This window comes from Argopecten irradians, chromosome 3 (assembly GCF_041381155.1).
Source record: "Argopecten irradians isolate NY chromosome 3, Ai_NY, whole genome shotgun sequence".
Classification (NCBI taxonomy): domain Eukaryota; kingdom Metazoa; phylum Mollusca; class Bivalvia; order Pectinida; family Pectinidae; genus Argopecten; species Argopecten irradians.
The window spans coordinates 22,359,760-22,387,739 of NC_091136.1; the positions used below are offsets into that span (position 1 = coordinate 22,359,760).

At 35.9% G+C, this 27,980-nt stretch overlaps 1 protein-coding gene across 1 annotated transcript in view; it reads right to left on the reverse strand.

Moving 5' to 3' along the window:
- The window catches only part of LOC138317870 (DNA polymerase epsilon catalytic subunit A-like), a 45,481-nt gene that overhangs the window by 15,842 nt on the left and 1,659 nt on the right, over positions 1–27,980 (reverse strand). The window contains 34 exon segments of the mRNA XM_069259843.1: positions 1,101–1,229; positions 2,292–2,398; positions 2,797–2,935; positions 3,270–3,366; positions 3,715–3,847; positions 4,386–4,583; positions 9,295–9,510; positions 10,442–10,570; positions 11,079–11,159; positions 11,322–11,424; positions 11,626–11,714; positions 12,543–12,668; positions 13,746–13,898; positions 14,737–14,937; positions 15,282–15,426; positions 15,769–15,861; positions 16,164–16,458; positions 16,865–17,011; positions 17,315–17,417; positions 17,683–17,919; positions 18,540–18,752; positions 20,553–20,666; positions 20,933–21,004; positions 21,466–21,526; positions 21,839–21,924; positions 21,926–21,959; positions 22,342–22,427; positions 22,560–22,670; positions 23,574–23,681; positions 23,989–24,121; positions 26,495–26,569; positions 27,150–27,304; positions 27,547–27,684; positions 27,861–27,941. Of these exon segments, the coding sequence (XP_069115944.1) occupies positions 1,101–1,229; positions 2,292–2,398; positions 2,797–2,935; positions 3,270–3,366; positions 3,715–3,847; positions 4,386–4,583; positions 9,295–9,510; positions 10,442–10,570; positions 11,079–11,159; positions 11,322–11,424; positions 11,626–11,714; positions 12,543–12,668; positions 13,746–13,898; positions 14,737–14,937; positions 15,282–15,426; positions 15,769–15,861; positions 16,164–16,458; positions 16,865–17,011; positions 17,315–17,417; positions 17,683–17,919; positions 18,540–18,752; positions 20,553–20,666; positions 20,933–21,004; positions 21,466–21,526; positions 21,839–21,924; positions 21,926–21,959; positions 22,342–22,427; positions 22,560–22,670; positions 23,574–23,681; positions 23,989–24,121; positions 26,495–26,569; positions 27,150–27,304; positions 27,547–27,684; positions 27,861–27,941 (4,388 nt within the window).

The window sequence follows — 27,980 nt, forward strand, 5'->3', positions numbered from 1 at the left end:
TACCACAAATCATCCACCTTTGGGTCACAAGTTCAAATCCTGTGTCTGGCAGTTGCCAGGAAATAATAGGTCAGTGGTATTTGTTCAGGTATTCCCACCTCCTAAATCTGTTAAGTCCTTCAATGATCCTGGATGTTAAAAGGTCATGAAGCAAACCAAACCAAACAATTATGAAACAAGTTATATCAGTTTATTTTGGACTGAAGAAGACCCTATAGTGGCTAAATATATATTCCATAGAAATGATTTTGATTTTACTTTGAATTTATTTTGCCCTTTTATTAGCTTTATACCGTGTTTACCTCATTATGAAGTTATACCAGCTCCATGTTGTGTTTTGGTTATTTAGAGTCTCACTAGGTGAGTGTTATAGAGGTTATGACGTGTACAAAATCAGTTATTTCATCTCGCACATTCAACAACCACACACTCACCAACCACACACTCAACAACCACACACTCAACAACCACACACACCACCAACCACACACTACAACCACACACTCAACAACCTCACACTCAACAACCACACACTCAACAACCTCACACTCAACAACCACACACTCAACAACCTCACACTCAACAACCACACACTCAACAACCACACACTAAACAACCACACACTCAACAACCACACATTCAACAACCACACACTCTACAACCACACCCACAACAACCACACACTCACAACCACACCCACAACAACCACACCCTCAACAACCACACCCTCAACAACCACACCCTCAACAACCACACACTCTACAACCACACCCTCAACAACCACACACTCTACAACACACCCACAACAACCACACACTCAACAACCACACACTCTACAACCACACACTCAACAACCACACACTCAACCACACACTCAACTCAACCCACACTCAACAACCACACCCTCAACAACCACACACTCAACAACCACACACTCAACAACCACACACTCAACAACCACACACTCTACAACCACACACTCAACAACCACACACTCAACAACCACACACTCAACAACCACACACTCTACAACCACACACTCAACAACCACACACTCAACAACCACACACTCTACAACCACACACTCTACTTGTACTTACTTGCTGTTCCTCTCTCCATTGTAGAGAGCAGACAAATTAGGCATCTGGTCACTCCGAACTGTGTCAACAACAAAAACCGTGGCCTTCTTCGACATTGGGAAAAACAAACCAAACATGGACTTTGTACCACTGTAGAAAAGATCGAAAAGTATTTCCACTGATTAAGCATAGTTCAATTTGTTTATAATCATAACTTCTCTTTAACATTATCTGATTTCAATCTATTATCTATCTAGAACAGCATCACAAGGCTTATTTAACAAATTCTATAAATGATTTATAGTGGAGTAAATATTTTACAGCCGAAGTGATTTTAATTCATAAAATTTATAGTGGCAGATACATAGTTACTAGCCTGATATGGTAGCAGAGATATATAGTTACTAACCCGATATGGTGGTAGATATGTAGTTACTAACCAGATATGATAATAGATATGTAGTTACTAACCAGATATGATAATAGATATGTAGTTACTAACCTGATATGATAGCAGATATATAGTTACTAACCTGATATGGTAGTTGGTACATAGTTACTAATCTGATATGGTGGTTGGTTCATAAGTACTAATCTGATATGTAGATATATAGTTACTAACCTAATATGGTGGTAGATATATAGTTACTAACCTAATATGGTGGTAGATATCTAGTTACTAACCCGATATGGTGGTAGATATGTAGTTACTAACCAGATACGATGATAGATATGTAGTTACTAACCTGATATGGTAGCAGAGATATATAGTTACTAACCCTATGCGGTGGTAGATATGTAGTTACTAACCCTATATGGTGGTAGATATGTAGTTACTAACGAAATATGACAATAGATATGTAGTTACTAACCTGATATGGTAGCAGAGATATATAGTTACTAACCTGATATGGTAGTTGGTACATAGTTACTAACCTGATATGGTGGTTGGCACATAGTTACTAACCTGATATGGTGGTTGGTACATAGTTACTAACCTGATATGGTAGTTGGTACATAGTTACTAATCTGACATGGTGGTTGGTTCATAAGTACTAATCTGATATAGTAGATATATAGTTACTAACCTAATATGGTGGTAGATATCTAGTTACTAACCTGATATGGTGGTAGATATCTAGTTACTAACCTGATATGGTGGTAGATATCTAGTTACTAACCTGATATGGTGGTAGATATATAGTTACTAACCTGATATGGTGGTAGAGATACAGATGTTTGATGGCCCCAGGCTCTAAGTAGGTAAACTGTGCCAGTGTCCTAAAGTCAAGGTTCTCCATGTCAAATGTATCTGTCTCCTGTAACCAAGGCAACAGGTGTGTATTCCATATCTAACTCCAACCAACAGCATCCAATAAGTTATACGAAATATGATAACAAGAAAGACTATATGAAACAAATGCTCACATACTTACCATGTACCATCATGGGACATGACACAGTTGAAATTGACATGGCAGGTGGGGACAACAGAGGGTAAAAACCTACATGCTCCAGTTCATGCAGAGGGAATAAAAGATGGATATCAAACTCAAAGAGTCCTGAATAAGGATCGATAATTCATGGACTAGTCCTATTGGTGAGTTATAAGTAGCAGGCTACACTACAAACTAATGGAGTATACCCCCTTCCTCCTACCTATTTTATGATAACCACATGAAAACCATAAATATTTTACTTTAAAGATTCCACTCACCCTTCCTGACATGTACTTGGCGAAGTCTCTGTTGACGGTGGCGACACAGCCCAGACGAACGAGTGCTCGGAATTCCAGAGGGACCTGTGTCTCGTACACTCCTTCAATGTCTGGTGAGGACAAATCGGCACTTATCTCACTGTGGAACAAACCATACACATAGTCTTACACATATACCAGTAAAATCAACGATAAATTAGCCTTGTTTGAACAAAATCAAAATATGAACAAAAATTTAAAAAATATTTTCAGCAAACAGTGACTATCAGTAATATCTTTTTATGAATGATCATAACTAGACATTCCTAAAATTTAAATAAAACAGTAACTCATTGCGAGTAAATCTCCTTATAATTCGTGATAATATTGAAAGAGACATGAAGTTTGTAATCATTTTTTTTACATAAGTTTTAGAAATTCTGTGACACTAGTTGTGAGAATTATTAGTTTTATTTAGTGGAGACATTGCGTACTTGATGTGTTCCTGATAGACATCCTCTGGTACACTATACTCGTACAGGTTAAACACGGGATGGGATCGCGGTAAAGTCTTGATCACTTTCTTCCACACTGTAACACAACAATCATGATTTACCCAACATGACAACTGAAATTGGTCCCAGACGATAAATATCAAAATAGCATATTAATCATAACAACTTTTATCAATATAGTGTTTCAATCACGATTTACCAGACGCGACAGCTGACATTCAAAGATTTTATCAACATAAATATAACATATCAATCATAACAACTTTTATGAATTTAGACTGGTGTCTAGCAGGAGCATTTTTGGAAAGATTGTGATCTAATGAAAGAATTTTCATGTTAGAGCTTTGGCTCGTTAACCCCAATTAACACCTTTAAATATAATTATTTCCATCCAGACAGCTACAAGTCTCATATGTATACTAACAGGCTCCCTCGCCTTCCTTGGGTGACTTCTGATTGACGTAGAAGATTCGAGGCACGTTAAGTTTCATGGCGTGTAGGTCACTGCCGATAAGAGCCCACAGTTTAAACTGCCCAGGATAACTGGTCTCCATCAGCTGAATGATTACAACAAAAGAATTATCATATATTATCAACATTTCACACGGTAAAGTCCATGTGAACAACAGTGACATATATATGATTCCCTTTACCTGGGTAACAGTAAGCTATTGATGATTCCACATACCTCAATAACAGTGATCCCTGTACCTGGGTAACAGTGACCTATTTTTGATTCTATGAACCTGAGGAACAGTGATTTATTTATGACTCCATATACCTCAATACGTTTATACCTTTTCATGATTCTCTATATTTGGGTAAGTGACCAATTTATGATACTGTATACCTTGATATCAGTGACCTATTTATGATTCTCAAAACCTGGGTAACAGTGACCTATATATGATTCTTTGTACCTGTTTATCAGTGACCTATTTATGACAGCTTATACCTGGGTAATAGTGGCCTCTCTATGACTGTATGTACCTGGGTAATAGTGACCTCTCTAAGACTGTATGTACCTGGGTAATAGTGACCTCTCTAAGACTGTATGTACCTGGGTAATAGTGACCTTTCTATGACTGTATGTACCTGAACTATTTGCCAAGGCATGTCCATGATGCTGCGAGCTGTCCGACGGAGAAATCCCCCGAGACCCGTCCGGCTACTGACAGCTCGGCCAGTCGGAGCATCACCGAAGTCCACCCTCCTTCGTTTACGATCTTGTCTGTCCTTGGCTTGAAGCTCCCATTTCTTCTTGTGGTATTCAAGCCAAACTGCACGCTCCTCCTATAGACAATAACATAAAACATTCAGACCGACCATTTAGTGGAAATATTTTATATACTTATATGCTCTTTGTTTTCTTTAAAAGCTTATGGACAGCAAATAAAGTATTATCAGCAAAACAAAGAAACTGAAAGGGTCTCACTAGAAGTTCCCTCTATGCATTAAATCTGGACAGGATGGACATGGGAAACAGATATGACCTTCCCATAACATGTAGGGGACAAAACAAACGTTATTGGACCAATGGCATTGTGTGAGTTGGTGCTATTTAGATTCCTGTTCATCTTCTTGTCACAGAGCCAGACTATTGCCTAAGTTATAATGGTAATATTTAATTTAGATTCCTGTTCGTCTTCTTGTCACAAAGCCAGACTATTGCCTATGTTATAATGGTAATGTAAAGATTCCTGTCGTACCTTGTCACAGAGCCAGACTATTGCCTATTCATGATGGTAATGTAAAGATTCCTGTTCGTCTTCTTGTCACAGAGCCAGACTATTGCCTAAGTTATAATGGTAATGTAAAGATTCCTGTCGTACCTTGTCACAGAGCCAGACTATTGCCTATGTTATAATGGTAATGTAAAGATTCCTGTCGTACCTTGTCACAGAGCCAGACTATTGCCTATGTTATAATGGTAATGTAAAGATTCCTGTCGTACCTTGTCACAGAGCCAGACTATTGCCTATGTTATAATGGTAATGTAAAGATTCCTGTCGTACCTTGTCACAGAGCCAGACTATTGCCTATGTTATAATGGTAATGTAAAGATTCCTGTCGTACCTTGTCACAGAGCCAGACTATTGCCTATGTTATAATGGTAATGTAAAGATTCCTGTCGTACCTTGTCACAGAGCCAGACTATTGCCTATGTTATAATGGTAATGTAAAGATTCCTGTCGTACCTTGTCACAGAGCCAGACTATTGCCTATGTTATAATGGTAATGTAAAGATTCCTGTTTGTCTTCTTGTCACAGAGCCAGACTATTGCCTATGTTATAATGGTAATGTAAAGATTCCTGTCGTACCTTGTCACAGAGCCAGACTATTGCCTATGTTATAATGGTAATGTAAAGATTCTTGTCTTCTTGTCACAGAGCCAGACTATTGCCTATGTTATAATGGTAATGTAAAGATTCCTGTCGTACCTTGTCACAGAGCCAGACTATTGCCTATGTTATAATGGTAATGTAAAGATTCCTGTCGTACCTTGTCACAGAGCCAGACTATTGCCTATGTTATAATGGTAATGTAAAGATTCCTGTCGTACCTTGTCACAGAGCCAGACTATTGCCTATGTTATAATGGTAATGTAAAGATTCCTGTCGTACCTTGTCACAGAGCCAGACTATTGCCTATGTTATAATGGTAATGTAAAGATTCCTGTTTGTCTTCTTGTCACAGAGCCAGACTATTGCCTATGTTATAATGGTAATGTAAAGATTCCTGTTTGTCTTCTTGTCACAGAGCCAGACTATTGCCTATGTTATAATGGTAATGTAAAGATTCCTGTCGTACCTTGTCACAGAGCCAGACTATTGCCTATGTTATAATGGTAATGTAAAGATTCCTGTTCGTCTTCTTGTCACAGAGCCAGACTATTGCCTATGTTATAATGGTAATGTAAAGATTCCTGTTTGTCTTCTTGTCACAGAGCCAGACTATTGCCTATGTTATAATGGTAATGTAAAGATTCCTGTCGTACCTTGTCACAGAGCCAGACTATTGCCTATGTTATAATGGTAATGTAAAGATTCCTGTCGTACCTTGTCACAGAGCCAGACTATTGCCTATGTTATAATGGTAATGTAAAGATTCCTGTCGTACCTTGTCACAGAGCCAGACTATTGCCTATGTTATAATGGTAATGTAAAGATTCCTGTCGTACCTTGTCACAGAGCCAGACTATTGCCTATGTTATAATGGTAATGTAAAGATTCCTGTTCGTCTTCTTGTCACAGAGCCAGACTATTGCCTATGTTATAATGGTAATGTAAAGATTCCTGTCGTCTTCTTGTCACAGAGCCAGACTATTGCCTAAGTTATAATGGTAATATTTAGATTCCTGTTCGTCTTCTTGTCACAGAGCCAGACTATTGCCTATATTATAATGGTAATTTAAAGATTCCTGTTTCGTCTTCTTGTCACAGAGCCAGACTATTGCCTAAGTTATAATGGTAATGTAAAGATTCCTGTTTGTCCTTGTCACAGAGCCAGACTATTCTATGTTATAATGGTAATGTAAAGATCTGTTTGTCTTCTTGTCACAGAGCCAGACTATTGCCTATGTTATAATGGTAATGTAAAGATTCCTGTTTGTCTTCTTGTCACAGAGAGCCAGACTATTGCCTATGTTATAACAGATTCCTGTGCTTGTCACAGAGCCAGACTATTGCCTATGTTATAATGGTAATGTAAAGATTCCTGTTTGTCTTCTTGTCACAGAGCCAGACTATTGCCTATGTTATAATGGTAATGTAAAGATTCCTGTCGTACCTTGTCACAGAGCCAGACTATTGCCTATGTTATAATGGTAATGTAAAGATTCCTGTTTGTCTTCTTGTCACAGAGCCAGACTATTGCCTATGTTATAATGGTAATGTAAAGATTCCTGTTTGTCTTCTTGTCACAGAGCCAGACTATTGCCTATGTTATAATGGTAATGTAAAGATTCCTGTTTGTCTTCTTGTCACAGAGCCAGACTATTGCCTATGTTATAATGGTAATGTAGAGATTCCTGTTTGTCTTCTTGTCACAGAGCCAGACTATTGCCTATGTTATAATGGTAATGTAAAGATTCCTGTTTGTCTTCTTGTCACAGAGCCAGACTATTGCCTATGTTATAATGGTAATGTAAAGATTCCTGTTTGTCTTCTTGTCACAGAGCCAGACTATTGCCTATGTTATAATGGTAATGTAAAGATTCCTGTTTGTCTTCTTGTCACAGAGCCAGACTATTGCCTATGTTATAATGGTAATGTAAAGATTCCTGTTTGTCTTCTTGTCACAGAGCCAGACTATTGCCTATGTTATAATGGTAATGTAAAGATTCCTGTTTGTCTTCTTGTCACAGAGCCAGACTATTGCCTATGTTATAATGGTAATGTAAAGATTCCTGTTTGTCTTCTTGTCACAGAGCCAGACTATTGCCTATGTTATAATGGTAATGTAAAGATTCCTGTTTGTCTTCTTGTCACAGAGCCAGACTATTGCCTATGTTATAATGGTAATGTAAAGATTCCTGTTTGTTGTTCTTGTCACAGAGCCAGACTATTGCCTATGTTATAATGGTAATGTAAAGATTCCTGTTTGTCTTCTTGTCACAGAGCCAGACTATTGCCTATGTTATAATGGTAATGTAAAGATTCCTGTCGTACCTTGTCACAGAGCCAGACTATTGCCTATGTTATAATGGTAATGTAAAGATTCCTGTTTGTCTTCTTGTCACAGAGCCAGACTATTGCCTATGTTTAATGGTAATGTAAAGATTCCTGTTTGTCTCTTGTCACAGAGCCAGACTATTGCCTATGTTATAATGGTAATGTAAAGATTCCTGTTCCTTGTCACAGAGCAGACTATTGCTATGTTATAATGTAATTGTAAAGATTCCTGTTTGTCTTCTTGTCACAGAGCCAGACTATTGCCTATGTTATAATGGTAATGTAAAGATTCCTGTTTGTCTTCTTGTCACAGAGCCAGACTATTGCCTATGTTATAATGGTAATGTAAAGATTCCTGTCTGTCGTACCTTGTCACAGAGCCAGACTATTGCCTATGTTATAATGGTAATGTAAAGATTCCTGTTTGTCTTCTTGTCACAGAGCCAGACTATTGCCTATGTTATAATGGTAATGTAAAGATTCCGTCGTACTCTTGTCACAGAGCCAGACTATTGCCTATGTTATAATGGTAATGTAAAGATTCCTGTTTGTCTTCTTGTCACAGAGCCAGACTATTGCCTATGTTATAATGGTAATGTAAAGATTCCTGTTCGTCTTCTTGTCACAGAGCCAGACTATTGCCTATGTTATAATGGTAATGTAAAGATTCCTGTTTGTCTTCTTGTCACAGAGCCAGACTATTGCCTATGTTAGAATGGTAATGTAAAGATTCCTGTTTGTCTTCTTGTTACAGAGCCAGACTATTGCCTATGTTAGAATGGTAATGTAAAGATTCCTGTTTGTCTTCTTGTCACAGAGCCAGACTATTGCCTATGTTATAATGGTAATGTAAAGATTCCTGTTTGTCTTCTTGTCACAGAGCCAGACTATTGCCTATGTTATAATGGTAATGTAAAGATTCTTGTTTGTCTTCTTGTCACAGAGCCAGACTATTGCCTATGTTATAATGGTAATGTAAAGATTCCTGTTTGTCTTCTTGTCACAGAGTCAGACTATTGCCTATGTTATAATGGTAATGTAAAGATTCCTGTCGTACCTTGTCACAGAGCCAGACTATTGCCTATGTTATAATGGTAATGTAAAGATTCTTGTTTGTCTTCTTGTCACAGAGCCAGACTATTGCCTATGTTATAATGGTAATGTAGAGATTCCTGTTTGTCTTCTTGTCACAGAGCCAGACTATTGTCTATGTTAGAATGGTAATGGAAAAATTTCTATTTGTCTTCTTTTGAGATGAAGAACTACTTTTGAAATGCTCAGGATACATAAAACAGCCAAAAACAAAGTTAACGAAATGTTTATAACTGACCTTTGTTTTACCCATGGGAGGAGCTGGTCCTAGTATTTCTCGCCATGTCTGTGAACTTTCCAGTAACTGAGAATCGTTCTGACTAGTCTCGGAGTTGTCCAGACTCATCCGTTTCCTTTTGTGGGCCACAGCCATTCCGACCCCGGTCTTAGATCGACCACCAACGTCCTCGATGTCTATAGTAGATTTATCAGGGAACAGTTCCTCGGAGGATTCCTGTAAACACACATATCATATAATCATTTTCTTACAGTTTCATAGCCGACAGAATTTATTTCAATAACCGAGAATTTGAACATTAAGTACCATCAGTTAGTGTTGGGAATTGGTTGAGATTTCATCATTGATAATCAGCTAGAATCAGTTAGTGTTGACTTGATCAATTTTTTTATCATATCGTAATCAGTCTAAATTTACATAATGCTTTGATAAATATTGCCTATTTTGGCCCCGGATTGAATAGGTGCATGTCCTATGAAGCAAAATTTACCATTTGATTATATACATCTTACATTATTTTTTTATCCTCCCATTTCAACATAATAATCTTCATCAATATGTATGAGTCAGGTTTTTCTTATCATTAATTGTATCTAAATAGCATGATTGGTAAAATATCAGTGGCAAGAGTATAATGACATAGAACACCTGGCCTCCCTTTAGCAAAAATTAAAGCAATCTTGCAATTCTGCTTTTGAAGTGATCATCAATGTTTAAATCTCAAATTGGTAGCTTTTACAATTAGATTATAGTTGATAATCGGGACAATACAACAGTGAGAATTGGTATACATTTTTATCCAATGGTCTTTGCATATCCCAATCAAATGTTTGGCAATTTGTTTGGGTTTCCTTTATCGCCTAAAAATACTCCATGTCGGACTTTTACAAGTTTGCAACTATCTTACCTCAGTTTGTTAATCTTTCTACTTATTCATTTGTGAGTTCATTTGTCGGTCTGTCTTTCAACCTGTCTGTCTGTTTGCCCATCAGGCCATCCATGTTTATCTGTCACTGTTTGTCAGTCCTTCCATGAATTTGACTATATGTGCTGTAGTCTATATGTTGTTCTGTAGTCTGTTAGCATCACTGATATATCTATGAAGTATTCACTCTAATAAACATGTCCAATTTATCACTTGTATTACCTGTGGTTTCTGTCGCTGCATAGGAGCAAATATCTCGCTGATCTTCTTCTGTTTGAAGACATCGTTACGCTCCAGAAGTTTCTTGTGTAACCAGTCAGGGTGGTGGATCCTAGGGACGGGATTGGCGACCTGTCAAGTACCAGAGTAGACGTTAATGTTAAAACTTAATTTTGGTCAGAGGGTATCTTTTATATTTATAGGAGTATAGAGAAATGTCATTATTACTTGTTGTTTTATATCAGTGATAAATTAAAAAAATTCTACAGATGATTATTTTATCAGTGTTCCTTAAAATCAATGAAAAAATATTAAAATAAATATGACAGAAGCCTTATATCTCTTATATAATAGAGATTATATTTAGCCCTATCACGCTTGATTCTGATGTCTGTGGATCTCTCCATATATAACTTTCACTTATTGTCACTACAGGACATGATCTGTGTCAGAATTCTAAAACCAAAAACAGAAATGCTAGGCCACTTATTTTTCTGTCTTCAAAATCGTATGAACAGAAATGCTAGGCCACTTATTTTTCTGTCTTCAAAATAGTATGATCTTCGTTTGAAATTCTAAAGCTTAATAACAGAAATGCTAGGCCACTTATTTTTCTGTCTTCAAAATCGTGTGTGTTTACCATTTGTAGAGCCGCTGGAATAGTGATGATCTTCATGACTGATCCACCAAGTCGCTCGATATAGTACTGCCAGTCTAAGATCTAGAGGATGAAACAATTCAAAGGTAACAAAGCAGTTCATTATCAAGCCAGAAAAATTGTAACAGATTCAAATATTTTACCAGCTATAGAGAGTTGAGCATTAATGTATACCTAAAATGGTGTCATTTTGATAGCTTTCATAGCTCATAAAATCAGACTTACCTCTCGAATTTCAAAGTCAGTTGCTGCAGGACTCTTGAGCCATTTCCTCAGATAATGTTTTCGGACACTAGGCTCGGCTTGGAATATTGCCAAAGGAATTGCCCTGTAGCAAATGTTTTTCAGTTACAGAAAAAACTTATCTTACTTATGTATCATATGAAATTTAAGATTCTTTCTGTAGTAATTTACAGTCCAATAGAATATTAGACACATATACCACTACAACCAGTAGTTGTAAAACAAGTGGTAGATTATATGGTATAAATCAACTAAGAAACCACACCAATCTACTGTATAGACATACCTCTCAGTGACAGGAGCACCGTCTGGCTTTTTGGAGATGACATAATTACAACTGATGCCTGCATCCTTCACCATCTGATCTCCAAGGAACTGTAAGGTCAAAAGTCATTTAGGTTAGAAGCTGAAGAAGACGTTTGGTACAGATATATAACAGATCAAAACAATTTTAATGAACTGTAAATTAAAAACATAAAATATTTCATGATTTATCTTATCACAACTGAATATTTGATAAAATAACTAACTACAGCATTGCTTAACTGTCTTTATCACATAACTGACCCGTCCAGCCTTGTCAAACGGCCATGTCATAAATATCGTAAGACACAATTATAATAACACCATTATGACCTCACATATAGATTTGACATCCTAATCTATATATGACGTCGCATGATTGTCTCCGTAGGGAAACGTCACATATGAGCTGGATTTCTACTGTTTTATATAGTAACAAAATTAAAAGTTTCACTTATATTTCTATTAGTTAAAATCATATGATAAATAGAATCATACACTCATGACTGAGTTATATGAAATTTATCAAACTCGTTAAATAATTTGATATGCCACTCACCTAGAGGCTTGTGGCATATCAAATTATTGAACTCGTTTGATGAATTTCATGTTACATAGCCACTTAAATAATATCCTCTATTTACACAACCTATAATGTTTTCTTCCAAACCTGAAGTTGACTTTGATGATGCAGTAAGGCTATACAGATACCATGGCTTCTATTACCAAGTGAATTCAAAAGACAAAAGTCCTGTGAACTACACCTGTTCCATTGTTTACAATAGCAAATATCCATGGGTCTTACGTGTGTAAAACAGGAGTATAAGAGTACCAAAACATCTAGAAAATGTTTTTATCACAGAAGCCAATAATTAATTTCAACCTTGCTGGTTTCCATACCTCTGCTAATCGCCTGGCTGTACTGATGGATGTTGATTTCTGAGATCCATAATCCTCTAATGTTCTTGACATCCTCCTTTTTTCAGCGATCAACTCAAAAAGTTCCGAGTCTGGCATATTTGCAGCCTGTTTAGAAATGTTATAACAGATATCACAAACGACAATGATTTCAGAAATATTGTTACAGTTATCACAAATGACAATGATTTCAGACAAACGTTACAGTTATCACAAACGACAATGATTTCAGACAAATTGTTACAGATATCACATACAACAATGATATCAGAAATATTGTTACAGTTATCACAAACGACAATGATATCAGAAATATTGTTACAGTTATCACAAACGACAATGATTTCAGAAATATTGTTACAGTTATCACAAACGACAATGATATCAGAAATATTGTTACAGTTATCACAAACGACAATGATTTCAGAAATATTGTTACAGTTATCACAAACGACAATGATTTCAGAAATATTGTAACAGTTATCACAAACGACAATGATTTCAGAAATATTGTTACAGTTATCACAAACGACAATGATTTCAGAAATATTGTTACAGTTATCACAAACGACAATGATTTCAGAAATATTGTTACAGTTATCACAAACGACAATGATTTCAGAAATATTGTTACAGTTATCACAAACGACAATGATTTCAGAAATATTGTTACAGTTATCACAAACGACAATGATTTCAGAAATATTGTTACAGATATCACATACGACAATGATTTCAAGCTGCTTTAAAAAACGCAAACTAAACTAGAACTGTCACCAGAGTGGACAATTAACACCCCCGTACAGTAGCACAAATTTAGTCATAACTCCATTAATAGAGGACATTAACTAGAACTGTAAACCAATGGCTACCTAATAACCCACATACCCATGACAATCAAATGTTCCACCATTATGTATGTGTCCACGGTAACCATTATTGAAGCATGTCTGGTGTCAAATTATAGACACTCATTTTTTATAATAATTGTCCAGTTTTAACAAAATTGATTAAAAAGCTAATGAATTGTTTTACAAAAGCTCTGTAGTGACCTAGTTAACCTGACCACCAAAACTTTGGCCAAAAAAAATCAGCACATCTATTGAGCAACAGATCAAGCCTACAGAAGTTAAATTACACAACACCAGGTAGAATATCTAACAGAAATCACAATAGTTGTCTTACCTTACTGAAGAGAACATCTAACCAGTAGTCAGCCACCTTGGCGACCGCAGCGTAACATGACTCCAGTGTGTCCCCCTTCAGAAACGCCTCAAACACCGACGACTGGAAAATCTTTATCAATTCTAACTCACCATTCCTTTTCACCTCAAACCCCTAGTAAAATGACAACACATTAGATAGTAAAATACAACTTCAGCACATGTTGTTATCATTTCAACATTTATATACTTCAATTAAATTATACTATGACCCACTACCTTTCCGAAAACGGCTTTTAATTTTTAAAATGGGAATGTAAAACAAGATCGATATTTTTGTAGAGTCTTAAAAAAGATTAACTTACAGTTAATACTTCATTTATCATCACCTTCTGAACGATTTGATTAAGATAAATAAAATGTTTATTTTCATAACGCGGGTCGTATTATGTTTCCCGCCGTCGTCCTAAATACCCGCGCGGTAGTTGACTATCACTGCGCCAGACGGCAAAACAGCGAATTGACTCTCCACTGTTTTCATGTATTACGCAGGAAATCTTGCATACGTTTGGTGTCGTTATCATATTTTAGGTCATCGGTATGCATTTTCTGATGTTATTAATGTTTATTAAGAAACCTTTATATTTTGCTCCGGAAAGGTAATGGGCCTTTAAAACTATGCTGCTAATTTTTCAGTTCATTTTTTTAGGAAAGACCAATTGCTAATTTTGAGAGAAGTGTGAAAGACAATTAAAACAGTGATGGAACTTTTTGAAAATGTTCTAAACAAGGTCTCAATAAGAAAGAAAAAAATAGACATTTCCCTAGTTTAATTTCAGATAATATATCCAACTTTTTACTTAAGTTTTCTTAATTTCAACCTGTAATGTGTCTAGAATAACAGTTACAATGGAACAAAACAGACATGGCCAGAGCTATAGGGCTTTATATTTTATGACACAGCAAACAAATTTTTCTAATCCAAGTTTTACCTCATATCCTACTGAACTCACCTTCAGTTCAGCTAGAGAACCATCAAAGTTGAAGACAGCATATCTCTTTTTGAGTTTCTTGCCTTCCTCCTTTGAAGCTGGTAAGATCATGGCCAGGTACGGACCGTCTACCTCGAAGAAGATGGAGTTCTCGCTCCTCAAAGAGTATTGAAGTTTGTTATGATCGACTAGTTCCTGATACTGGTCATTAGTGAAGAATTCCTAAATAATTACAGACAAGAATTAACGACAAATTTCTTTAATTGTTATTTTGTGTATTGAGATTCCTAAATAATAACAGACAAGTATTAACGACGTATCTCTTTAATTGTTATTTTGTGTATTGAGAGATACTAACAGCAATGGTCATTTAAGAACATGATTGGGAGGAAAGCAGGAGTTCCTACAAAAGACTACCGACCTACAGTTGATACGAGGAATTACCCCTTGTTTGTCTTATGACCACAACCAAAGTAAAAGAATGTCAGACACATTAACCACTCATCCACACACATTGTACATGGTACATCATTTTCTATTTGTTGGTTACCATGACAATTACTGACCTTGACCATGATATTGAGCATGGCCCCTGGGTAGGAGATGGTCACTTTGGCTTTCTTGGGATTTGTCGTTTTTAGGACATAATTTTCTGGGAAGGTTGCCGGTAACACACACCAAATTCCATCAGTATCCAACTCGAGAGGACGTCTGCAATGTAAAATTACTTGTATGAGGATGTGACAGATTAAGGAGTAAAGCAGGGAATGTAAGAAAAGAAAAACTTCTGCAACCAGTAGGTAGCTACTGCTTTATGTGGGCCTTACTATAAATACTGAGGAGCAAGTAAATTATCTGTTTAGAATTGGTTATGCCGATTCCGGAAGAGTTCCTTGTATCCCGAAATCGGCGTATTGGTTGAGCATACCAAATTTTACATACATGTACACAAACAAACACAACATATATAAACATTAATTTGTGTTCATATTAACTCTTTACGATTGACTTCTGCAGAATTAAAATACAAAGGGGTGAGATAATGTGTTTTACCCGATCTGTTCGACGATTTCCTTGGCTTTGGTGATGATATGAGCTCCAGTATAACACACGACTCCGGCCATCTCCATACTATACCATCGCGCTCTGAAACAACAGTAAATACATCCAACATCATCATTGCTATTAACATTCAAAACGAACAACATAATCAAACTTTCTCACTTCAAAATTGAATAACAGCTTTACTGTAAATTGAATAACAGCTTTACTGTAAACTCACTTATTATCATGTGTGATTGTTTTTAGTGTATTTCGCAGGTGATCAGAAATAAATGTGAAAAGAGAATTAAAACTGCAATTACAAAAAAAAGTGAAACTATTGTTAGACATGAAAATGCGAAATTAGGTCGTTGTGAAAATAAGTTTGTGCACAATGTTATACTAACCCCTTCCTCATCACATAACCATAGAAAGAGTTGAGGATACACTTGTGAGCCAGCTGTAGGGAATCGTACAGGACCACCATACCATTCGCACGTTTTATTTCTGCTGCGTCTTTCGATTCCTCTGCCTCGGCTAATTTTCTCTTCCAAACTTTTACAAGACCTTTGAACTCGTAACGTCTGTCTCGGAAATCTCTGACAGTGTCGACATAAAACGAGTTTTCTCTCTGACAAATTGTAGCAGTTTTTTCTTCCATTTTTGTTGAGTGCACTTTCTTATAGGCCTTCTTACAGTAGTCTGTCAAGTAGAAAGTCGTCCAGGCTTTTATATTATGTTCTGTTGTATATATTTTGGTTTTGTTTTCTTTCAAAATTAGAAAACAGATTTTACAGTACATTTCTAATCAGTATAACTAATGGATTTCTACGACTAGAAACATCTGTATTATAAATTTCCAGGTCATGGTATATCAAATTATTAAACTCAATTGATTTTCATACAATATATAGCCACTCATGTAATATTCTGTACTTATCACTGTTTCCATATATCAAACCCGGACGCGACAGGATGGTACAGGACAGACAAGTCACACTTTATCCCAGCATTTTTATGTTAAATCAAATAATTTTAAAGAATGACAACATTTTGGGCATTAATTGTTTTAACTTTTTATAAAGATGAACCTTTGTAACATACATACCTGCTAATCTCTTTTTCTCTATGGTCGCCTGTTCCTCACGGTTTAGCTGGTGAAATGCACGCGGCTCTCCGCCAGGGACACTCGGTGGGAACTTCTCATTCTCTAACTGTTGTTGAATCCGCTGGAACTCACTTCGAGAGGCAGGCACTGTAAATAAAGTTGTTTTTAGAAACTCACTTCAAGAGGCAGACACTGTGAATAGTCATATTTTGCAATGAATCAGAATATGAGAACAGAAATTCCCTTTGTGAGCCAGGTAATTATGGTATGAGTTTTTCCATTCTTGTTTCCCTCTCTTCATATGCACATACTTTAGGAATGAGGTGAGAGGGGGTTTACAGTGCTGATTAAGTTCTATATGCTGTGTAGGGTTTACATACTTGGGGTGAGGTGAAGGTGATTTTGCATTACCAAATAAGTATTGGTGGTTTTTTCATAATTAGTACATACTTGTTTCCCCTCTCCACATCCAAGTCATCTTGCGTTGACACTGAGCGCCCGGTTTATTAAAGTCACAGGCAGCGCATGTGGCTTCGTCTACAATAGCAGGAGGCTGGAAACAGGTTAACACATGTTTAGTTTAATATTGTAACCATCAGTGGAAACCTTACATTCTGGTAAACATAGAATTTGTTAGAACAAATAATTTTTTTTTAATATTATGCCCTTGGTCAATCTTTACCCTACAATCCCATTTTGCTGCATCAGATGAGAACACCCAAATTTTCATCATATGCATGGAGAAAAGAAAAGAGGCTTGAGACTACTGCAATATATGTTTTAACTTTAGTATGATTATTATCAACCTCATTCAGTACCTGAAGTCTGTTGGTTAGGATAATGTTGGGATACATAGCAGCCACGTCCAGATGGTAAATAATCGGGTTCTCCAGACGATTGGGACAGTCACGTAACATAGCCAAGCGCTCTATGATATCTGTACAGACTTCGTCCAAGTTTGTCACGGTATCCATGGGGATTTTCTCCTCTTCCTCAATGGCATGTTTCATTGTCTTGTGGACCTTGTCTATCAAGTTCTGAAAGGCTTCAGGCACCTGTAGATATTTCAGTCGGTTTAACAATTATTTTACAATTGTCAACGTAAACATACATATTTAATTGAGAATTATATTTTTGATTTATGATTTCAAAATATGATTGAGCTAATCATATATTGTTTACATCATTACTACAGCTAATTTTGTGAATGTGTGAATTCAACACAAACTTGTTCAAATCAGAAAACGCAACGCATGGGATTTAATGCTGCCCATCATTCAGAGCTTATGTTGCAAAATATACAATGTTGTACAATTTTATACATTGTTGCAATTCAAAACCACGATGGATTTCGATGACGTCACAGCGTTTACAGATCCAACGTTGTACTTGCTATATAACGAGCAATATCATACCAAATGTGTGATTTGTAATATACAGGAAAAGGGTGCGACGAGAGAATTTTTCAAAGGGTGTTAATGTAGCACATATATGACATCATCAAACTTTTCGGGTATTTTGAAAATAAATAGTTTGGATAAATTATTATTAAATCAATAAAGTATCTCATTCATTTTCAGAATTTTATATTTGTTGTACAGCATTAACAACCATGCAAATTGAATTTACAGAAAATAACAAAGTATGTGCAAGTATGATGTAAATACTCATTTACCATCCTAAACCTGCAGGGAAGGTCCGCTCGAAACACGCCCGACTCCAGAGCTTCTACATGACCACCAACATACGTCTCTGAGTCCAGGACATGTCCGTCTTCCGTGAGTTTGTTAAATACAGCCATCTGTTTGTTAGGGAAGACAATGTTGGCATGGTAGGCCTGCACCATGAGTAGAGCCTCGCACAGAGTTCCTGATCCCTTCCTTAGTACCTTGTAAAAAAGTGTCAGAAAAAGTTCTTTTTATGAAAGTAAGAATGCTTTATGCTCCCCAATTATATGGTAGGGAAACATGGTACAGCTTGTCTAGGATGTTACTTTCCTGACTTCACAGATCATCTCTAATAATCACTAAGTGAAATAACAAGAACTGGTTGAATTGAAGCCAAACACAAATTCTTGATTCACTAAAATTTAATTCTCTAGTTTTATATCCAAATCCCAAAACTTTTAACCTGCAAAAATACCCAGCTGCAATCCCTTTCTGCCCCTCCCCTTTTTGAGGCCACATTTCATTTGCCCAGGCATAAGGCCAAAACTATCAAATTTATATAGATTTGCATTGCAATGATTTCGTCTTATTAAGCATCTTTTCCTGTTTTCAATTTTTTAAACGCCCTGGGCACCTATTAGGTCTAATATGGTACTTTTCTACAATATATACAAGCATTTACTATCTATGTATCATGTATCCTTGCCTCTTCAGACAAAAAAATCAGAACATGAACAGATGTCAACATACTTCTTTACAATAGATATATTGACTATCTATGAATCACGTATCCTTGCCTGAATCAAAACAAAAACATGTACAGAACACAATTGGACTGAGCTACTACAATGCCATACTTTTCTACAGTTGCTATGGATACTGCCATGGACTATGTATTGACCTACCTCATCAGGCTCCATAGGGATGATAGTACACAGGGCGAAGATAAATGGATGGACGTACTTCATGTACAGGTAGTACGTCGCCACAGCATCAGATACCGAGTAATTTGACAAAACCTACAAATTTATGAACACATTAAAAGAAGCCATTTATGTTCATGTTTATTTATGGTTTTCAAATCTTTTATTTGAAGTTATGATTGAAAAAAGTGTTTTTTTTACTAAGCAATTTTAGCTTTAGTACATTTAAATCTGTAAAAGTTTATGCAGAAAACAATAAATGGTGCAAATCCTGCTTTCTGAATTTCATGAACAATTATATTTATACATGTTCATTTATCATGGTACAGCTTGAATCGTTGATGATTTCGTTTTTACAGAACAATTCACAATCATCTCTAATAATATCGATTCTGCTGGCATTAGGCCCCCAGAAGTGAAATAACAAAACTGGTTGAATTGAAGCCAAACACAAATTCTGTGATTTTTTTTACTTACAGAATTGTGAAATCTTAATATTTATTACATTTAAAAAAAAAATTTAATATTTATTTGATAATTAGCCCCCATGCAGACACTAATAAATCATAAATCCCAAAACATTTTAACCTAATGTGTATTTTAATATAAAGTTAAAAATTGCACCCTAGCTGAATATCTAATAGTAGCACATATAAGACATCAGGATGTTACCCTGCCCATACTCCCGCGTTTTTGAGGCCACATTTCATCCCTATGTATCATTGGAGAAAATAAATGCCCCGAAAAATCACTCCGGGCACAGTTTTTTATAAAGGTTTTGAATTAATATGGAAAATTGCCAAAGAGTACATTTTCTAAAAGAAGTTTTGATATTTGTTGTAGCAGCATTGAACTACCATGCAAATGTGAATTTTTTACACGATAACATAATATCTGTCAAGCATTATCTTAATACTCATTTACCATCCTAAATCGTGCATTGGAAGGTCTGCTCGAAAAAGGTTACTTGCTAAAAATCACGTATCCTTGCCTGAATCAAAACAAAACATGTACAGAACACAATTGGACTGAGCTACTACAATGCCATACTTTTCTACAGTTGCTATGGATACTGCCATGGACTATGTATTGACCTACCTCATCAGGCTCCATAGGGATGATAGTACACAGGGCGAAGATAAATGGATGGACGTACTTCATGTACAGGTAGTACGTCGCCACAGCATCAGATACCGAGTAATTTGACAAAACCTACAAATTTAGATGTGTAAACTAACTTTGGAAAAATATTTCTGTTTTGGTATTGACAGGAATCACGAACAAAAATTTTAAACAATTATAATATCTAAAGATTCTAGCATAATATCAAATTTATGATTTGTTTTTTCATATAAAGTCTGAATGGCACATTTTTTCCCCCATTTTTTAACATTCTCCTCTAAATATGATCACTACACAACTTTTCTGACTCACTAACCCCAGGAAAGGATTTATGGGAACGACAAATGTCTAGATACCTGAGGTTCTTCACTCGCCATACGGCACATATCCTCGGGGTCCATCTCTACAGGATTGTAACGTAACTTCGCCTGTAAAAACAATGACAAATTCTTAATCCAGACAGATTACGCACTAAGAAGGTTTGATCTCGAGCATGGACAGGTTTTACTTACGGGGTCCACTATGTGTTATGATTTGGTCCCAAGACTTACTAGTATATATTTCTTGTAGTTTTATTAATTAATGGGGTATAGCATCGTGTTATTAATAGCTGCAGTCATTTAAAGACTAATCCACTTTGATATCCCGAAAGGGGCAGGGGCGCCTATTGGGGGAGGGGCGCTTATTACTGCAAATAAAGTATGTGAAAATGTGTCTGTCATGAAGTACTGTGATTTACAGTTCCAATGAACTAGTAAACAGCAAATTTCCTGTTAGATTAAGAAATGCCCAGAAATCACTATGAAACTTGTTACAATAGTTCCATTGATAATTGTTTACAATATTATTAATTTCTAACTGTTATTACAACAAAACATGAAGGTATTACCTTAGCTACCGCTTTTAGCCCCTGACTCCCCACAGGTAGATAACTGTCTCGCTTTACCCAGCTGTAACAAGAAGCACTGATTAATGTAAAACCTATACTTCTTTGTCAACATGAAATAATTATTTAGGTGCTTGAATTTCTAAAATAAACACCATTTTTTTTAATTTTGGACCCAAGAAGTTTCAAGCATGAACATAAAAACAAGAAAATGTCTGTAGACATAAATGGTCTACCCTTCAAAAGAATTTAGATCTCCTGATGTAAGGTCATGGCGACCATCTTAGATATCTGACCTACGATCCAAAATACAAAGAAAAAAGTATTCAAGTATATAGATTCTGCATGAAAATTTCACAATTACGAGGATACGTACCGAAGGCAGTCCATATGTATGGAGGGACGAGACTTGTATTCCCCTTGGTTGTCCTTCTGAAAACCAATTTCCCGTGACATGTAGAGTCTCATGCAGGGCAGCCCTAGCCTCCACAAATGGCCTGGGAAAGACAACATTTAACAAAGTATGTTACTTATATACTTATATAAAATTGGACAAAAAATAAGTTAAATTACTGAATTTAACTGAGTATAAAACAAGTTTCCTTAAACTAACCAAAGTTTAAAATCCTAATTATGAAAAATTCACTTATTCCCAAAAGCAGTGCAATTGAACATCTACACAAAGAAATTGTACATATGATGGAAACTAAGGACTGCGGTTTTTATTGTTTTATAAATAAAATCAATTAAATGACTGAGTCTTGACAAACCAGAATTTGATTTACTGAGACAACTCTTCAGAGTTATTGTGATCGCTTTTAATTATAGCATTTTTTATGGGCAGTGTGAGACCAGATTAAAGATAGTCCTAGAACATACCAATCAAACATATCTCCGTTATACGTCACAAAGATGTGAGGCCGAACGTCTAGTACGTGGTCAAAGAATCTCCGTATCAATGTCACCTGAAGGGAAAAGAGATATAGAGTTATCAACACAATAATAATGACATACAAAGCCAAACAATTAGAAAAGCACAGTAACACAATACATTGGAAACAAAATAGCTGTTAACTTGATTTTATATCAATACTGACCTCATCAGGTTCATTAAATATGATAAATGGTCCCTCAAACTCTGGCCTTGGTGTATACTCAAAATCCTCCACATCCTGGGAGACAATCTCTCTATTAGTGATCAGGTAGCCCTGTAACCAAGACAACAAAACGGTCAAATGGGTCAGACATGCCTAGTATCAAAAGCTAACAGGTAACAACTCCTGTATTATGTACCTATTCTGGGGGTAATTTCAGCAGTACAATGTAACTTCAATGTTTTCAACAGAAAATTAATTTGATATAATTTCAGGAGGCAGGAAACAGATATATCTTGTTTGGGCCAAAAAAAATTAATTGTTAGTTTCTCAGGCCACTTTTTTAAAAAGTCAGTGCGGGCGGCGGGAATATTTTGTTATTTTTTATTTTTCTGAAAACAAATGCGACAGATAACATTTTATTTTTTTCTCACTTGAAGGACATGAAAATCAATGAAAACACGTGTAGAAAATGTAAATTCTTACTCAGTCTTTAAGAACAGCTTTTAAATATCTCAATCGTCACTATATCCAAAGAAAACCAGTTGAAAATACATAATCCTGGAAGGAAACATTCCGTTTTGAGCAAATGCTGACATCGGCAGCCCATTTTTACCGGAAATGAAAGGTGCACTCTAAAATTGGAGCCAATTTCCGGGTGCGTTTTCGAATGGAAATTTCGGGCGAGTTCGAATGGAAAATGGCGGTCCTCGATTTTAATTTTTAAGTTATGGCGCATATAAAACGTTGGTGCGGAGGGTAAATGTCGATGCGGCGGGGCCTGAGAAACTAAGAATTAATTTTGTTTGGCCTTGGGGCCTGAACTAGATCTATATTTTTATATCATCCTTTATAAAAAAAAACTCAAAATTGAACCATTTAATAACTTATCAACTCACAAAACTGATCTACGTGTTTATACGACCATTTTTATGTGTGCCACATTTTGCTAGTGAAGGAAAATTAGAAGGTCACTAGTGTAAAATTACGATAATCATACTTAGTAAGAATACCTACCTGGCCATCTATCATGTATGATATCATCATTATTTGGTCAGTAGATGCATCAGGAAACTTCAACGGCAATTTAGTGGTTTCAATGTCAAAAGCTAACACAACTGGATCCTGATAAGACACAAGTAAACATATCACATACTTAATCAATAAGAAATTTAAACTTAATGGTTCCAAGATAAATACGTCAAATTTCACCTTCCAATATGTTGATTTCATTCGTATTTTTGGTTGTTATTTGTGTTCAAACTTGTCAAAGAGTAACTAATTTGTCCGATTACAACCTGGTTCTCAGTCTAATCAATGGACTTATTTCCATTACTCTGAATTAAGTTAATTTTTGGTCTATCCATTGAAAGCCTGAAAGAACCAGAAAAATTATTATGTATGATTTAGGCTTATACAAAATTTTACATACTGGTCGGTCTACAAGGTCTTCTCGCGGCCGTATCTCCACAGGTAACGAGCCACGCCCCCGGACAGAGTACCAGTGCCCTACATTAATTTTTAGGTCGATTGACACCCTCACATGGTACGGCACATCATATTCTCTGTTAAAACACAAACAATTCATTTTAATAATCCAGAATTGGACAAGATGTAGAAAAAGTGTTAAATAACATGTCATAGTTTAGTCATGTATTCATATATAAGTCAAACCTGCCTTAGATATCACCTCTGTATAAAAGTCATCTGCTAATAAGATGATTGATAAAGTTCATGGTTTTGAATAGCTTACTGAAGAAAAAAATAGGATTCTAAAATTTTCGCCCACTTAGGGAACATCTAACATAAACAAGAGGCCCATGGGCCTTAACAGTCACCTGAGTTCAGATACAGAATGAAACAAAGACATGCATATAAACACTATATATTTGCCCATCAGGCCCTTGAAGTCAGTCAGTGATTTTATAAATGACGAGTATTTGATTCTACAAGTTCCAGAATTTCAGAAGAAGATTTTTGAAGTTTTAGCCTATTTGACTCCTTTTGGCCCCGCCCCTAAGGCCCCTGGGGATCAGTCATGGAAAATTTGGTAATAAGATTCAATCGCCATCACATAGGGATAATTCTGACGACAATTGACTAATTTCCTATTACAATGACTAAATAATGCTCAAAATTGTGTTTTCCCTATATAAACTACAGTAAACTTAACCCCCTCCCCAGGGGGAAACAACCCAAGGGTCATATAATTCACAATTTTCATAAAACACCTTAAGACCTGTCCATCTATCACGAGTATTTGATTCTACCATTTCCAGTATTTAAGAAGAAGATTTTTAAAGTTTTAGCCTATTTGCCCCTTTTGGCCCCGCCCCTCTGCCCCGAGGGGGTTGACCAGGACCAATATAGTTATGATATTAAAATGTTATCTCAGGCTAATAATTCTAAACAAGTTTGACTCATTTCCTATGAAAATTGAGCAAAAAATGCTCATAAATGTGTTTTCCCTATATAAACTATAGTAAACTTGACCCCCTCCCCAGGGGGAAACGTGAGACCCCAGGGTCATATAATTCACAATTTTTGTAAAGGACCTCAAGACCTTTCCATCTATGAAGAGTATGTGATTCTACAATTTCCAGAATTTCAGAAGAAGATTTTTGAAGTTATAGTCTATTTGACCCCTTTTGACCCCGCCCCTAAGGCCCCTGGGGGTCAGTCATGGAAAATTGGTTAATAGGATTCAATGGCCATCTCATACTGATAATTCTGACAATATTTGACTCATTTCCTATTACAAATGATCAAATAATACTCAAAAATGTGTTTTCCCTATATAAACTATAGTAAACTTAACCCCCTCCCCAGGGGGAAACCTGAGACCCCAGGGTCATATAATTCAAAATTTTTGTAAAGGACCTTAGGACCTTTCTATCTATGAAGAGTATTTAATTCCATCACATCTGTGAGTGCAGAAGAAAATTTTTGAAATTTTAGTCAATTTTACCCCTTTTGGCCCCTCCCATAGCTCCCTAGGGGGTGGGGACCATATAATTCACAATTTTGATTGGCCTTATGCCTTAGAAGGTTTGTGCAAAATTTCATTGAAATTGCTTCAGCAGTTTTGGAGAAGAAGTTGAAAATGTAAATTGTTTACGGACATACGACGAACGACGCAGGATGACGGACAAAAGGTGATTAGAATAGGTCACTTGAGACTTCGTCTCAGGTGACCTAAAAAAACACTTTTTGTTTCTCTGCATCACTTTACCTGATGTCCAGGTCTGAACCATTTTTACCTGATTTCCAAGTCTGAACCATTTTTACCTGATGTCCAAGTCTGAACCATTTTTACCTGATGTCCAAGTCTGAACCATTTTTACCTGATGTCCAAGTCTGAACCATTTTTACCTGATGTATAAGTCTGAACCATTTTTACCTGATGTCCAAGTCTGAAACCATTTTTACCTGATGTCCAAATCTGAACCATTTTTACCTGATGTATAAGTCTGAACCATTTTTACCTGATGTATAAGTCTGAACCATTTTTACCTGATGTCCAAGTCTGAACCATTTTTACCTGATGTCCAAATCTGAACCATTTTTACCTGATGTATAAGTCTGAACCATTTTTACCTGATGTATAAGTCTGAACCATTTTTACCTGATGTATAAGTCTGAACCATTTTTACCTGATGTCCAAGTCTGAACCATTTTTTTTACCTGATGTATAAGTCTGAACCATTTTTACCTGATGTCCAAGTCTGAACCATTTTTACCTGATGTATAAGTCTGAACCATTTTTACCTGATGTATAAGTCTGAACCATTTTTACCTGATGTATAAGTCTGAACCATTTTTACCTGATGTATAAGTCTGAACCATTTTTACCTGATGTCCAAGTCTGAACCATTTTTACCTGATATCCAAATCTGAACCATTTTTTTACCTGATGTCCAAGTCTGAACCATTTTTACCTGATGTCCATCAAGTTGTCCATCTGGTCCACCATCTTCTTTGAGTTTCTATTGTTGTCCTCACCAGTTAAGTAACTGTAACAAAAAGTTATTGTCATGTGATAAAACATTACACAATTTCAATGTTTTTTCGAATCATTTTCCAAAATTCAAAAAAGCCTGTTTAGATTTGAGTCTACCAAATCATACATATACACAGTGTTAAAAAGACTATTAGATCATCAGATTGGTGGTATTCATCACACACAAACATTCTGAAATGTACCCTGGTAATCTATTTGTAACAACCAGTTGAGGGTCACAAAAAATTGCTGAAATACACAGATGATACAGAGAAAATATGAGACCCCAAAATGCAGTCTTAACAAGGGTGATCAGCAGGTACCACATTTATTACAATTCTCATGTGACAAAACTCAGAAAATGTCATACATTTACACTATAAAGTAAACCAAGTTTAAATCAACAGAGAATGTGTTGAGATAACAAAGGTCTATTAACATTCAAACTATTTTACTGAACCTCCTCCTTAAAGTTACCAAGCCCTGGGGTGTTTATCATATACCATACTGACAAACTTCTGTGTCTATTTGTGTTTTACTAAGCCTATGGTGTTTATTAATATAAAACACCTTGATATATAGTATTTCTGTACCTAGAGAACATTGTTGTGTAAGCTTCACTCGACTTCTCTCTTTCCTTGTTCTTGGTTACTGCTGGATTGATTTCTCGTTTAACTTTAGTTAAATCCTCCACTGACAGAAAGGACAGCTTGAGATATGTTCTCTTGAGCCCAACCAGGTGATTTGGCTACAAAATCAAAGCAAAATATTCTAAAATCAATAACAATTTGCAATAGAAACAATGTAAAATCAATTACCAATAACTTCAACAATTTGAGGTCCAATCACACCTCCATTCCAACAAAATTATTTCTTATATAACTGCAAAATCTGTAAAAAATCTCTACCAATAGGAAAGTTGCATTGTGTATACAAACAATGCAAATGAAAAATAAGAGATATATAAAGATGTTAGATGTATCTACAAACCAGATCCAAGTCCTCTTTATACACAGTTTCCACAGAAGCAATTTTTCCTGAGAATTTTTTAGTGAGAAAAGATGCCACTTCTCTCTCATATTCCTTCTTAGTGGCCACAAAAAAGTACGGACGGAATGGAAAGGTGGCCTGGAACAAAATAGTGTAAAATTAGAAATAGTGATCAGTTGATATCAACTGTTATTTACATTGATCAAAGATCAATTAATATCAGTAACATGGTTACATTCAGAATTATTCTGAACGCAATTAAAATTAAATTATCAAAACTGCATTAAAGTTTACATTTTATTCCATTTCCTCACCTTGAATCTGCCTCCATCTTCTTCCAAGAAATAATAATCAACAGCACTTATAAGTCTTTTGTTCTCATCCAAAATATCGGCCTACAATGATTTCAAACAAGAAATAATCAACAATACTTA